This window comes from Etheostoma spectabile, unplaced genomic scaffold, assembly GCF_008692095.1.
Source record: "Etheostoma spectabile isolate EspeVRDwgs_2016 unplaced genomic scaffold, UIUC_Espe_1.0 scaffold456, whole genome shotgun sequence".
NCBI classification, from domain to species: Eukaryota; Metazoa; Chordata; class Actinopteri; order Perciformes; family Percidae; genus Etheostoma; species Etheostoma spectabile.
The window spans coordinates 114,516-127,596 of NW_022605612.1; the positions used below are offsets into that span (position 1 = coordinate 114,516).

The window sequence follows — 13,081 nt, forward strand, 5'->3', positions numbered from 1 at the left end:
GGATGAGAACATCCTTCAGGGCTGCACGAGCAGCAACAGTTTGTGTTTCTACAGTCTGTTGCTGTCCCTGTCTAAGTCTTCTTCCACCTCTGGAGCTGGATAGGGACTTTTTAGACAAAACTAGGCCATTCTGATTATGTTCTGTTAATGGAAGATTTACCTGAAAACACTTAGAGTACAATTAAAATCATCTGTTGGTGATGTGCCTTCCATTTCTGCACCCGTTTTTTTTGTTTAATAAAAGTTAAAAAATAGAATGGTTTAAATTCTTGTCAGCACATTACAAGCATAGCTAAAATGGAATTTAATAGCAGAAAAGGTTTCTCTACAATCACTAGAATGAAGTTCTGCTGTTATACAAAAATATACATTGTGATTGAGATAAGGAAATGGACACATTGCAAGACACAAGACCAAACTAGATCGTGCAAGCTGAAGAAAATTGAAGGCAACAAAAATTATAATTCTTGTTAAAACAGGTCATTTTTAGGGTAACCATGGATTTTTACCAGTTTTTTGGTGGAGGGCCTTTGTCCGTAATCAGCTGATAAAAAGTTTTTTTTTTCTTTTTGAGTAAATACAGTAAATCCTGAACATTTGGTTGGTGCAGTGTGATGCTCCATGTCAACTTGTGTTAATTCATATCCTTGATGTAGTTCACATTGTATGTCATGTGACAAATTACATATGCACATTTATTGCTGTATGGTAACTTAATAAAAAAAGTATAGTACACAACCTAATATTGAAACTTCACTGTGTAATTTTAGAAAAACACTGTTAAAACTCAGACAATATATCTTAAAGATTTTACAGTAATTAAACCACAGGTTCTACACAATAAATAAACATGCATTAATAAGACTTGCTTTCATACAGAACAGACAACGAACATAACTATGAACTCAATTTGATTAAATGTTTCCTGAAAACATTCAAAAACACAGTCAAATTGATATTTAAGGAAGTAATACACAACATCTATGCACTTAAAACTATCAACATCATAGGAAAGTCTAAGCTGAAAATTTAAACAATGGACAAATGCATCAAGTAATTTATATTATGAATATTTCTAGATTTTTCATTCTGGAACAGAATTTCCTTTCTGTTATTGTTAAAGATGACTGTATTTTTCTTTTCATGTGCCTAATAACATACATCCATCAAGGGAGTCTAGCAGAAAAAGTAAGAACGTGGCAGCTTCTGACTGCAGGTAAGTGTCAGGAAACCTCTATTTCCATCCTTGTCAGTGGCCCTTCTTGCTTTTCACCTGTCTGCCTTGAGCAAGTTTCATCAGTGGAGACTCTGGTCTGGGTGACTGTCCTTCTCCTTTTGTCTTGAAAAAGAAGGACTCGTTAAGTCTCATCTGGACTGCCCTCACCTGAAGTCAAACAAAAAGTCCTTTTGTTACTAATGGCATAATGTGCACTTGAATGATCTTTTTTGGAAATGAAACACAAACGTTTTTTGACATGGATTAGCACGCACCACAGTTTAAAAGATAGGGGAAAAGACAAAAACACAATTTGTGCGTACATTCCGACCTTTCTACCCTGTTTTTTAGCATTGTTCTACGGATAGCAAACATAATTGTATAGGGACAGTTGTAGTTGTTTTTTTTAAACTGACTGTTTAAGGATTATGTCAAAATTATGTCTAAGAGCACAACTCATTTTACCCCGTAAGTGAGTATTAACTGAGTTACAGAAACTTATGTTAATAATCATATAGCAAAATAATGACTCATAGATGCAAATGTTATGTATTGCACTTCAACGCTAGACACACAATACATGATGATCATTTATGGTTTAATTTAAAAATTGATCAGGCACATAGAGGGACACACACACACACCCCGCAGGTTTGCGCTATTTGTGTTTTGAGACATAAATGGGTCATGTTTATTTGAATTTACATGAGCTTTGTATTTGTAATTGTTACCTACAGCAGATACATGAAGAATCATGACCGTTTTGATACAAACTATAAAAAGGAAGCTTCAGCTTTCATCAAGTGACCACATATTTTATTAATAGGGATGAATCTGGCCCACGGGACACTATTTCCCTGTTTCTATGAAGGTAAATATGGTGCAAAATGTGAGTTTGTAGACTTGATGTGAGTGAAGGTTTAAAACATTTTGTTGACTAGCTAGTTACTGTACAGAAAAAGCACAGTGTGTGTGGGATTAAGTGGGAATAAACTACAGGTTGTGTTTTTATGGTAATGAAGGAACATGTCACCTGTTGAAACAGTGCAGCTCATTTATGTGTTTTTAATAGGACAACAATAACGCGAGGCATAAGAAATGTGGATACTTTGACTTTGAATACACACACAATGCTTATGATTAGGATCAGCTAATTGTTGGTTTTGGTGGGATTATTTTATGGTGTTTGTTCACAGTACGAAAAATATAGAATGTTGCCAGCTTCATCCCTTTAAAGCAGTGTATAAATATTGGTTAGGTTTTTGGCAGTTTTGCACGTTGTGCCAAGTGGTTTTTAGGTCAGATACTTTTTGTACATCATAGCGGCTTGTGAAATCTTTGACTAAAAACAAATACAGCCTTGTAATTTCAAGATGCATTGAATTTTTTTCTCCTCTGTTAACTACCTTTGACAAAAATGAGTGACTAAATTCCTAAAAGAAAATCTAATTGAACAGGTGAGATTATTGTAAATTGTGCAAAACATAAATATTCAAGATGGAAGAGAGTCATGTGGTTTCACCTGGGTCAGGTCTAGCTTGCCAGTGCGACAGAGGGGCTCATCCTCGCTGGAGGTTGTCGTGTCTGCAGACTCTGACTTGGGGCTCAGTATTGTTGCACTTTTACCTTGTGTGCTTGAAGACCAAGTATGTCGACCAGAAGGGTCTTTCTTTATCTTCACATTTTTCATGTCTGAAGAGAAAGATGGATGCAGGTTGGGCTCTTTGTGGTTAACGCCTTGTATCTCTCCTGGTAAAGACAATGACGTCCCTGACAAACACATCCCAAGGTCTTTTCTGGCCCTGTGCGACAGGCTTAGGTCCAAAGGTTTCAAGTCTTCAAGGTGTACAGTTGCTCTACCTTTTTGGTAGAAGTTGAGGTAGGAGGAGAGTTCAGTGGTGAAGAAGTTTTCTGTCTGTGTAGAAGTGCTTTCCATGGACATAGGTGGAAGCACTGATGGGTCATCTGACAGACATGAAGAACAGTAATGTTTCTTTGACTTCACAGAATCCAGGGGGGAATTTCCATCAACTGGGTCATCCAGGTGTGCAGTCACCACACTGGGCGTTACATGTGCAGGGCATGGTGTTTTTTTCTCTCCAGTAAGGTTTGCATTTAACTCCCTCTGTGTCTGGAAGGATGATTTCTTTTTAGGATGCTCTTCTTCCTCTTCTTCTTCTGTGAGAAGTACGTGTACTGTCTTTGGCTTATGCACATGCTCTTTTGTCTTTCTGTGATGCTGATAAGAATCTGAGTCTTGTGGACATCCTTTAAGGTGCTCGTTTATCCACGCCATAGATGTGTGCAGCTTGTCTCGTGGTGTTAACGTTTGAGGACTAGTAGTAACGGCTTTGTCACTGGCTTCACCACTGGAAGGTTCGGGGGGCGGAGCGCTGAATGTCTTCTGGGTGATAAACAGGTCCTGGCTGTCATTAGTGCATTGAGATTCATCAGCATGTCTTTGACCCTGGCTGTGTCCTGTCACTGTGACCTGTGAACAGCTCTCATTGTCTCTCACAGCTTCCTTCTCTAAGAGGATGCTCTCTTTGGGAGACTGCTGAGATGAAGAGACACATTTTGGACGTTTGATACAGATATAGCCTGGTGATAAATCAAATGCCACTTTCTTTTTTCTTTTAGTTTTCTTCTTGGAGTCTTGGTCAGGTGTTGGCTTGTTATAACTGTGTAGATTCAATGTTTCTGGCTTCACAGTAGATTTTGCTTGTGAGCCACTGCCCTGTGTAAATATTAAATTGCCATCTAGTTCCAAAGCCAATCTTTTTTTCTTCTTTTCTTTTTTCTTTTCTTTCCTTCCATCAATTGCTTCTTTGAATTGTTTCTTTTTCTTTTTTTTCTGGATGTGCTCATCTGTTTTTATGGTTATGTTGTTTTTGGGTTTGAGGCATCGTTTGTCCTTTTTGGAGGCCTTTTTTCTTTTTTCTTTCCCAGGTGTCCAGCCCCAAGACTCCCATAATAAGTCGGTCTCCTCACAGTCGCTCATGGGTCTGTTGAACAGAAAGAGGAAAGTGCATACTTAAGAAAAAAAGTTACATACAGCAGTCTTGACTACATATTGGTCTAACACTGGTACACCAACTTTAATGAAAGGAGTTGCTACATAACAGATGGTTATGCCATGCTAAATGTAATTTTTGGTACTACATTTTTCTGTTACTTCTTAATGTTGTTATTACAGAATATTACAAGCATCTCATCAACAAGCTCTGTGCCAAAACATTGTGGTGCCATACCACTAGGGGTGTCTTGTTACAGTCTCACATTTCTGGAACACTCTTCCAACTGACAGACACAGCCTTGTAACAAAGCAATCCAGTACACCACCACAACCCCTACTGCAATTTCTTTACCTGATTATTTTGTTATTTTTGTTGCATTTGTTTTATTTAGTGTTTATTTACTTTCATTATCAATTAAACAGATATTTTTTCTCGATTAATCATAGTTGAAATGTCAAAGAATTTAAAAAATAATAATAATGCTTTTCAGAGCCCAGGATGACATTTATAAAAAGCTTCTTATTTTTGACCAACAGTCATAAGCATAGACATATTCAATTTACAATTAGATAAAAGTGAAAAAGCAACAAACATTCACAGTAGTTCTAAAGTTTAAAAAGTTGCCAAGTAAGTTTTTAGCTATGGACTAATCCATTGACCGACTAACTAATCGTATTACCTGTTCATGTGCAATGACAATAACGTTGAATGTTACCTAATCTACATTGCAATAGCAACCTAGGCCTGCTGCGAGACATTTATTGTTGGTACCACATTGTAACAGAGAACATAATAAAACCTGACAGGATCACTTATGATGGTCACTTGTAGGGTGACTATTTTAGCGCAGTTGCTTTCTTAAAATATGTGATATAATTTACTTTGTAAACGTTTCGGTTATCTGTGATATATTTGAAAGAATGTCTTTGCTAGTTAACATTGGGAACTGATAGCATTTCGATTTAGTATAGTAACGTTAACGTTACAGGGGTCTGAAACAATGTAACTATCAAGTTAAAGACTTGGAAAAATGGCAGCATGGATTTTCAATTAGCCTACTTACATTTTAGTATAGGCCTACTGCATTTTTTTCACAGTTTTTACAGTTCAGTCTAGTTGCATTCTACATGAAAACTAGTGGAAGTAGTCGCAATTACGAAAACACGAGACCTTTTAGCAAAACCAAACTGAAAACTTGACAGGTTTAGCTTAAGTTCTCTTCTTCTGACCGTATTGTTTTAGTGGTTTAAAAAGGTAATTACTTTACCAAACGATTAAGTTTTGACCCATTTATAGGCAGTAACATAAACTGTAATTATACAAAAGCGTTTTTTGCAATATTTAGCCTACCTCAGAAGGCAGATTCAACTTTAGCCGGCTAACTCAACTTCAAAGACACCGTCTCTGCTGCCTCGAGTTCATGTTGCATTCATGTGCGTCTCGTAAGGTCCGGCTTTTAATCAACCAGAGAGAACATCCCTTAGTTAAAAGGATTGTATAATATTTAAGGAGTTTTACAACTACAGAGTAGCTTTGAGGAGAGAAAAAAAAACAGTTTAATAAATTATTTCATTAACGTGAATTATGAAATGTTATATCCAAGTGCTTGAAAGATTTATCCCGAAAGTATGTCAAAAAAAAGCCCAGAAAGTAAAGAAATAAAGATAGATATGATAGATAGTATAACATTGTGCAGTTATCCATGTACACAGCAGCCAAATATTTAAGTAAAGAGTGCATTGGTAAGAAATGGTTCGTAATATAATTTAACCTAATAATTATTTTGTGTGCATAGCATAGTTTGGATAAAAAGGTGCATACATTGAACTGATTGCACTACCGGACATTTAGTGTTCACCCTATCACCAGTAGATGGCAGTATGAGTGTATTTTAACCTCTTTAGACACAGTCTGTGATTTAAATGTACTGCATAAGGAAAGGACAATATTTACAGTATTGCACAAAGGGAATATTGGTATTGCACAGTTAAGTAAACAATCATATTGCACATGAGTAAGTTGTCAGTTGTTATGTACAGTCTACTTGGAGCAATGTTGATTGTAAAATCTGATAGCAGAAGGAAGGAAAGAACAGAGGTAAATTAGCCTATTGCTGAAGAAGCTTCTCAATGCTGTCAGAGTGTCATGCATGGGGTGGGACATCTTTTCCATCTGGGATGATAGCCTGGCTATCATTATCCTTTCTCCCACCACCTTCACTGGTGCCGGGCATCCCAGGATAAAGCTGACCTTCTTAAACAATCTGTTTAGGTCTGTGTCTTTCTTAACTGTTAGCTCATATGCCAACATTTATCCAAGGCACTGGTACAGATGTATAGTATTCAGTCTTTTGGCTGCTCTGGGGTTTTCATAATGATCTCATTGCTCTCAGCTTTCTGGGTACAGAACAGTCACTGAATCCCAAGTGGCTTATCACAGCAGGCCATGAGTAATACTGTAACATTAAAAACAAGCCTAGATTTACGTCTATTTTCTTCAAATCTGTGTTTAAATTCACATGTACTGCAGGTGCCGATGTGGATATGCAAATGTTGTGGTTTTTTTAAACATAGAGCTCCAAATCAATTATGATGATCAATTATCACTGAAAGGAAAATGGTTGTACCAATATTATGGCAAACTCATCTTACATACCAGTTGAATTTCTTTGTAATGTTTTACTCCTTTATAGTGAGTGCGTTTGAAAAGACTGAAGGGTGTAGACATGGGCCACACGTTGGTTCTAATATTCATCAGAGATATATTCAGCAACATAAAATCATATCCATCTATTACATTGTTGTATCTCTCAGTGTGTCTTTTAGGGCTACAACTAACAATCATTCATAATTGCGGGTATCAACATTTGCTGGGAAAAGCCCCATTCCCATTCAAAGACATGACATTGCAGATGGCAGATAAGTAAAGTATTGATTCAACAAAGGCTGACCTGTGATTGGCTGAATTCACTGAAGCCCCAGTGGCTTATCACAGCAGGCCATAGACAACACTGCAAGATTAAAAACCATCCTAGTTTTACATTTGTTTATCTTTAAATCTGTGTTTAAATGTACCTATTGGAATGTATGCAGCTGCCTGTGGATATTAAAATTCTTGCTGTTTTGATGGCAACTGTTATATCTGATTGTGACAGAGGGCCGTAATCTGTAATGTAATCAGACATTTTACAAATTACAATTGTATGCAACATTATAATTAAATAATTTAATTAAAAAAATGTTTTGTTGTTGTTGCCCGATCAGTTCCTCCCTCTGAATAATTTATATAGCCTACTTAAATGCATAATGATCTATATCGATTTATAGACTTATCAATATCTTTATTTTGTTAACATTAATATCTTTATTTTGTTAAATAATAAATATAAACATTAAACAACTACTGATATTGTATGTATAGAAATGTATAGAAATGTGAAGAATAGACCTATACCCATGGTGGTTGCATACCTAAGGCTTTTCAAAGACGTATCCTGTTATAGCCTATTCACCGGCTAGCTGGATAATCTTAACCTAAACCAGTATTTTACAAGACATGGACCATATATTGTGAAGAAGAACTAAACACTATCTTGTTTCTTTTAGACTTTCCCACTTAGCTGTAATGATCGTTTTATTCTAGCAAAAATACTAACCGGAAGTCTACTCTCTGTCTTGGAACGTCAGTCGGATTTGACGCTAGTCTACAACACGGGGGGGCAGACAGCGCTCTTATCATGTGAGTGAGGAACAGGTAGCTGAAGAGAAGCACAGCGCCGGCTTTACGGGTGTGTTAATCAACTTGTGAGGTTAATTTGTGACTTCCATTGTCGTCGTTTTGTGGATAAACCCCGAAGGACGCCAACGGGAGTGCTGTGTATGTTTTCATGGACTCTCCGGTGTAAGTAGCTGAGCGCCGCGCTCGCGCTTTCGTCTGAGCAAGAGTAGCCAAACGTTACAGACTGAACGCTAAATTAGGAATATTATTTGGAAATGGTTCATATATCACACATTAAGTCCACACTGCCAGTAAATGATTTGCTGTCAGTAATCCTTGTTTGAGGCTAGCGTTAACTGGCATGGGACTTTGTTGCTGCTAACTGTTTATCCCTGTTATAATTGTGTAGATGGCCAAGGTACAACGCAGGTGACTGCAGGCTCCAAGCAAAGGTTAACGTTTTAATTAACGTCAGTTCAATTGGTTTACAAAGCAGTTTTAGTCTATAAATTCATTTTCATTGATTTAAAATTCATTTTTATTGACTTAAACTGCTGTTAATTACATTGATGGCAGTATACATCCATCAATGTAAATGGTAAAAGCCTAGTTACCAGGTGTAGTGTGGACCTAAAACATAGGCCTACATACTTGACTGTCAGTTAATACACAGATTAAAAGGAAGCGTACAATTAGCTACATTTTTACCTGTGCTACAACTGGAAGGGTAGTAAAAGAAGTGGTTTCATTTTTTCAGGCACCTGAATTACATTCAGGATAGGGCTCGTCTTATTTTAGAACTCGCAGTTGTATGGAGCTACAATTGTTTCTTTATTACATGCGAGAAAATAAATAATCTGAGAGGATTTCAAATGCTTGAAAGAAAAGGTTATCACACTGATAGCAAAAAAGCATTTTATGAGAGAAAAAAAAAATATTTGAGAGAAAAAGTTTTCATACCAATATCAAAACATCTTGAGGTCGGCAGCAAAGCTTTCTAGCAATGTTTCATCCACCACCCATCTCCGAGATTAATCATGACCAGAACACGTTTGATTCAACGCAAAGTAACATTTTGAAAATGGCAAAAAGGCAAATGTCCAAGACTGTGTACATAAACTATCATAGAATTCGTAGCAGCTTGCTCTAGGCGTTCGCAGGTTTGGGTGTATGGCCAACAATTCCATGGTACCAGCGAGTTTCACATATCAGAGATGTCGCTGCTATAGATTGTGGTTAGTGTAGTAGCCCATTTCATCATAAGATTGCAAACAAAATATGTTTTTAAGGTTGATTTCATACAGACTTCACAATCTATTATTCGTGGTCAGTCTACGTTGGATGGTTTAGACATAATGGCTAATAATCAAAATTGTTATGGAGAAAATGAATGTGAATTTTTACTTCTGGAACCGCACCATTTTGCGTTATTGGTCTGGTGCGATGCAATAAATTCTGTGTTTTGTAGTGTTAATAACTTTTTTAGCAAAAAGGAATATTAGCTTCTTTTCTCTGGTCACATAGCAACAATTTATTTCAATTCAATTTTATTTATAGTATCAATTCATAACAAGAGTTATCTCAAGACACTTTACAGATAGAGTAGGTCTAGACCACACTCCAGAGTTTACAAGGACCCAACAGTTCTAGTAGTTTCCTCCAAAGCAAGCAACAGTGCGACAGTGGTGAGGAAAAACTTCCTTTTAGGCAGAAACCTCGGACAGACCCAGGCTCTTGGTAGGCGGCGTCTGATGGGCCGGTTGGGGTTAGTGGAAATAACAAAAAAAAAAAAAAAGTTTTAGAAAAAGACCCTCTTTCCAGCAGTGGAGAGAGAACTGGGCATCCAATGGTCATACACTCAGTTTGTATGGCTCCATTCATTTACATGTGTTAATGGATTTGAGATAAATAAGGATTAGGAAAAGCAATTGTTCTAAGTAGCTTAGGTAGTTGCTGAATGTGAGTGTTGGTTAGAAGCAGATGAGTCAGCATAAAGGGCTAATTGGTCAGAGGTCCAGGACTTGGACAGATCCTTGTTAAATGATGGTGCGTTGCCTTGTTGCTGTTTGTTCACCATTACTGCTGACTAAAACAATTGCCATGTGCAACTTTTATCAACCTAAGTTTTTACCCTTTTTTCCATTAGCGGGTTGTATCATCAGACATGGTAACTTTAATAAACTGAAGCCTACACTGTACGTTTACTACCACTTAACAAGTAAACTTTCAATTCATTCTCTGCTCTGATAGCCAACAACTGTCAACTCGGAGCTCATTCACTGTCACTCTTTCACGTACACGCTAAGCACTGAGCTATTCCTTGAAGAAGCTACACTACACACCATTGGTGAAAATATAGTGGAACAAAACATGTTGAAAACCTAGTATGTAGCTGCACTGTGTGTGTGTGTGTGTGTGTGTGTGTGTGTGTGTGTGTGTGTGTGTGTGTGTGTGTGTGTGTGTGTGTGTGTGTGTGTGTGTGTGTGTGTGTGTGTGTGTGTGTGTGTGTGTGTGTGTGTGTGTGGACCAATAATAAATAGAGCAGCATCAGTAAAGTTTACAACAGCAAAGTCACTACATACACAGTAATATTGCCCTAGTAATACATTTAAAAAGTAATTGAAATAAATATTCCTAACATTTTAATACAGAGTGAAGTTTAGAAAGAATGAAGAACACAGACATCAGTTGGTATCAGTCATTCGGCGATGTGCCACTGCCTGCAGGTACCGCTCGTAGAGGGAGGAGGGGCTATTTGTTTTAGCCAGCAGCTAAGTTTACAAGGATCCTTTAACTTAGACCAGTGTAGAAGAGCAGAACGGAGCTGCACAGTATGCAGAAATATTGGATTTAAGTACTTGTTTAACCTCACAAATTCGGATACAGTCAAATGAATCATTCAGACATCTGTGATTTTGTAGTTAAATTGGTACCTTTGAAAATGCTGCTGCTGGATCACAGGTAAGAAATACCTGACTGTTGACCTTTCCCTTATGTTTACATACAAAAATTGCTATTTGATTGAACCATGGAGTAATGTATGAAGTGCTGATGTCATATGTGCCAATTGGAACTCAAAGCCTAAAGGCAAACCTGCAATGGTTGAAAACAGTGGACAGTTAGTTAATTTAAGTGCTTGTTTGGCTCTTTATACAGATTCGGTCTATGTGTTCATCAACATTGTCCCCTATTTGAGTGGTGCCATAATTTGTCTCATCTTGATTGTTTGTTTGGGGTCTTGACTCCTTTTGTGTTCATAAATTTGTTACTAAACTGAATATTACGACTATTGTATATAGAATCTCTTTTGTGTTTTTCATATGCATGCTTTTGATTTTCACTTCCTACTGTTATGCGGCCAACCCTTGATGTTAATCTCTGACCATTTCATGTTGGCATTTCCTACTTATCTGTACCATGATGCCTGTGGCATAGGGGGAAAAAAAAGCTGTTGCACAAGTTGTCCCTTCCTGGAATGAGTGGTTGACTTATAAGGGGGTGTCAGCCCAGGGGGGAGAAGCAGCAGGACAAAAATACACCAGGGAGCCGAGTGTCACTGGCTGTGCTGTCAGATGAGACAGGGCAAGTTGAACTCCACTATTTTATAGGATTTTTGAAAGGTTGGGTTGAGAACCAGAATTTGAGTTGTAGGGTCCTGGAAAGAAAATAGATTAAAAGGAAAATATGCCCATTTTCAAAATTCATAGGTTATTCCTATGGCCCTAACGCCTCTGAACACCCACATGGGGATTTAAGGTATTCTGACTGATTAGACTCTGCTCAGGTTGAAGTTGGGCCGGAGTTTACATGGGAATTTATTACGTCACAAATGTATTCTACCAATAAGAGTGATACAGCTGTCATTCATCCTGACTAGGGATGTAACAATTACCGGTGTAATTCCAAACCACGGTAAAAATGTTGACGTAACACTTACCCTTTTCATTTAAGATATCCTTAATTATCGCAGCGGATTACCATGGTGTGGAAACCCTGTGTTTAATCATTCCCAACGTTTTTTTTCTTTTCTTTACCTTTTTTCTTGTCTTTCCCATTTTCTGACTTGTTGATGTGGGTAGCCCATAACACAAGTATAAACTATTCTGTAGCGTGCTAAACTGTCATGGTTTTTACTGGCTTGTTATCTTCAATAAGTGTTCTGCTACAATGTGGAAGTTTAGCCAGTGTTACGACGTGACAATTATTTGGAGAGAGATAGATATTAACACCTTGATAATATTGTTGTTGCTGTTTCTTATTGCATAGCTGATAGATGTGCAGATTGTTTAATATTACTTGTGCAGCCACGTGTTGATATTCAAGTTGTGTTTGCTAGCAGCATGCAATCACCAGTAAACCAGTAAAAAGGACTAGCGCTGTGGAGCCACGTGCTTAGCTATTAAAGGTGTATTACACGGTTTGCTCTTTTATGGATATGTGTGCTGTAATAAATGTGGCCTACCTGAACCGCAGAGGTTACCTGGCTTTTATTTGAAGCAGGCTTTTCTTAGAGGCAGGCCTTTATTTCTAATGCCATCTGTTTGATAAGGATAATTGTTTTAAATGAATAGCCATAGAGTTCCAGTTGACAGAGAATATTAATTCTTTAATGAAACATTTGCAAAATATCACCATACAACAACAGCCAGAAGGGCGACAAAGCAATTTGGGTCCGAAAAAATCAAACTCCACCACTGTGTCAGTTTGAACCCTATAAATGTTCTGGGTATTTATTACAAATATAGGTACTACAGTATTGCAGGTAGATTAAAATAAGAGCATACAGTAGTTACACCAGTATCTGATCAACGTTACAGATGGTAGCTAGCTAGCTAGCTTTGTTTCTAGCTCCAGGCTAACTCTTTTCCTCCCACCTCCAGCTAGCTAGCTGTGCTCTTCTCCTGTTGGCTAATCTTGTTAGCTCATCCGTCTGTTTCTTCCACTCTCGGATCCTCCTGGGGTCAATGTCAAAATGTCTTGTAGCTTTTTCACCCGAGTTTTCCTCCGCAAAACTCTTATCGTTTTGTTGTTGAAAAGCCCGTCACTAACACTAAAACTAGGGGTGAGCGGATCAATCTAAATATCGATAGTATCAATGCCAACGCTGGTATTGGTATTTGATCGATACAAC

At 37.6% G+C, this 13,081-nt stretch overlaps 2 protein-coding genes across 9 annotated transcripts in view; one reads left to right on the top strand and one right to left on the bottom strand.

The window, feature by feature from the left end:
* Positions 1-831: 831 nt before the first annotated feature.
* LOC116686719 (uncharacterized) lies at positions 832-5,774 on the bottom strand. Its single transcript, XM_032511750.1, has 3 exons — positions 5,584-5,774; positions 2,739-4,221; positions 832-1,384 (listed from the first exon to the last, which is right to left on the bottom strand). The coding sequence occupies exons 2-3, from the start codon at positions 4,215-4,217 to the stop codon at positions 1,250-1,252; spliced, it is 1,614 nt and encodes a 537-aa protein (XP_032367641.1). The 5' UTR covers positions 4,218-4,221; positions 5,584-5,774; the 3' UTR covers positions 832-1,249.
* Positions 5,775-7,910: 2,136 nt separating this feature from the next.
* The window catches only part of LOC116686714 (F-actin-monooxygenase MICAL2), an 81,144-nt gene continuing 75,973 nt past the window's right edge, over positions 7,911-13,081 (top strand). For 2 of the 8 annotated variants that reach the window (XM_032511738.1, XM_032511742.1), the window contains exon 1: positions 7,914-8,133. The gene's annotated coding sequence lies outside the window, so the exon portion shown is untranslated. Of the gene's footprint in view, positions 8,134-10,720; positions 10,912-13,081 lie in introns of those variants that run through there. The other 6 variants (XM_032511741.1, XM_032511746.1, XM_032511744.1 and 3 more) reach the window with 4 other exon arrangements.

What these genes read in the sequence shown, in the direction of transcription:
- LOC116686719 (XM_032511750.1), bottom strand. Translation starts at nt 4,217, where the DNA reads ATGAGCGACTGTGAGGAGACCGACTTATTATGGGAGTCTTGGGGCTGG. An exon ending in GCAAGCTAGACCTGACCCAG is followed by an intron (nt 1,385 to 2,738) that starts GTGAAACCACAT and finishes GTTTGACTTCAG; the next exon opens with GTGAGGGCAGTCCAGATGAG.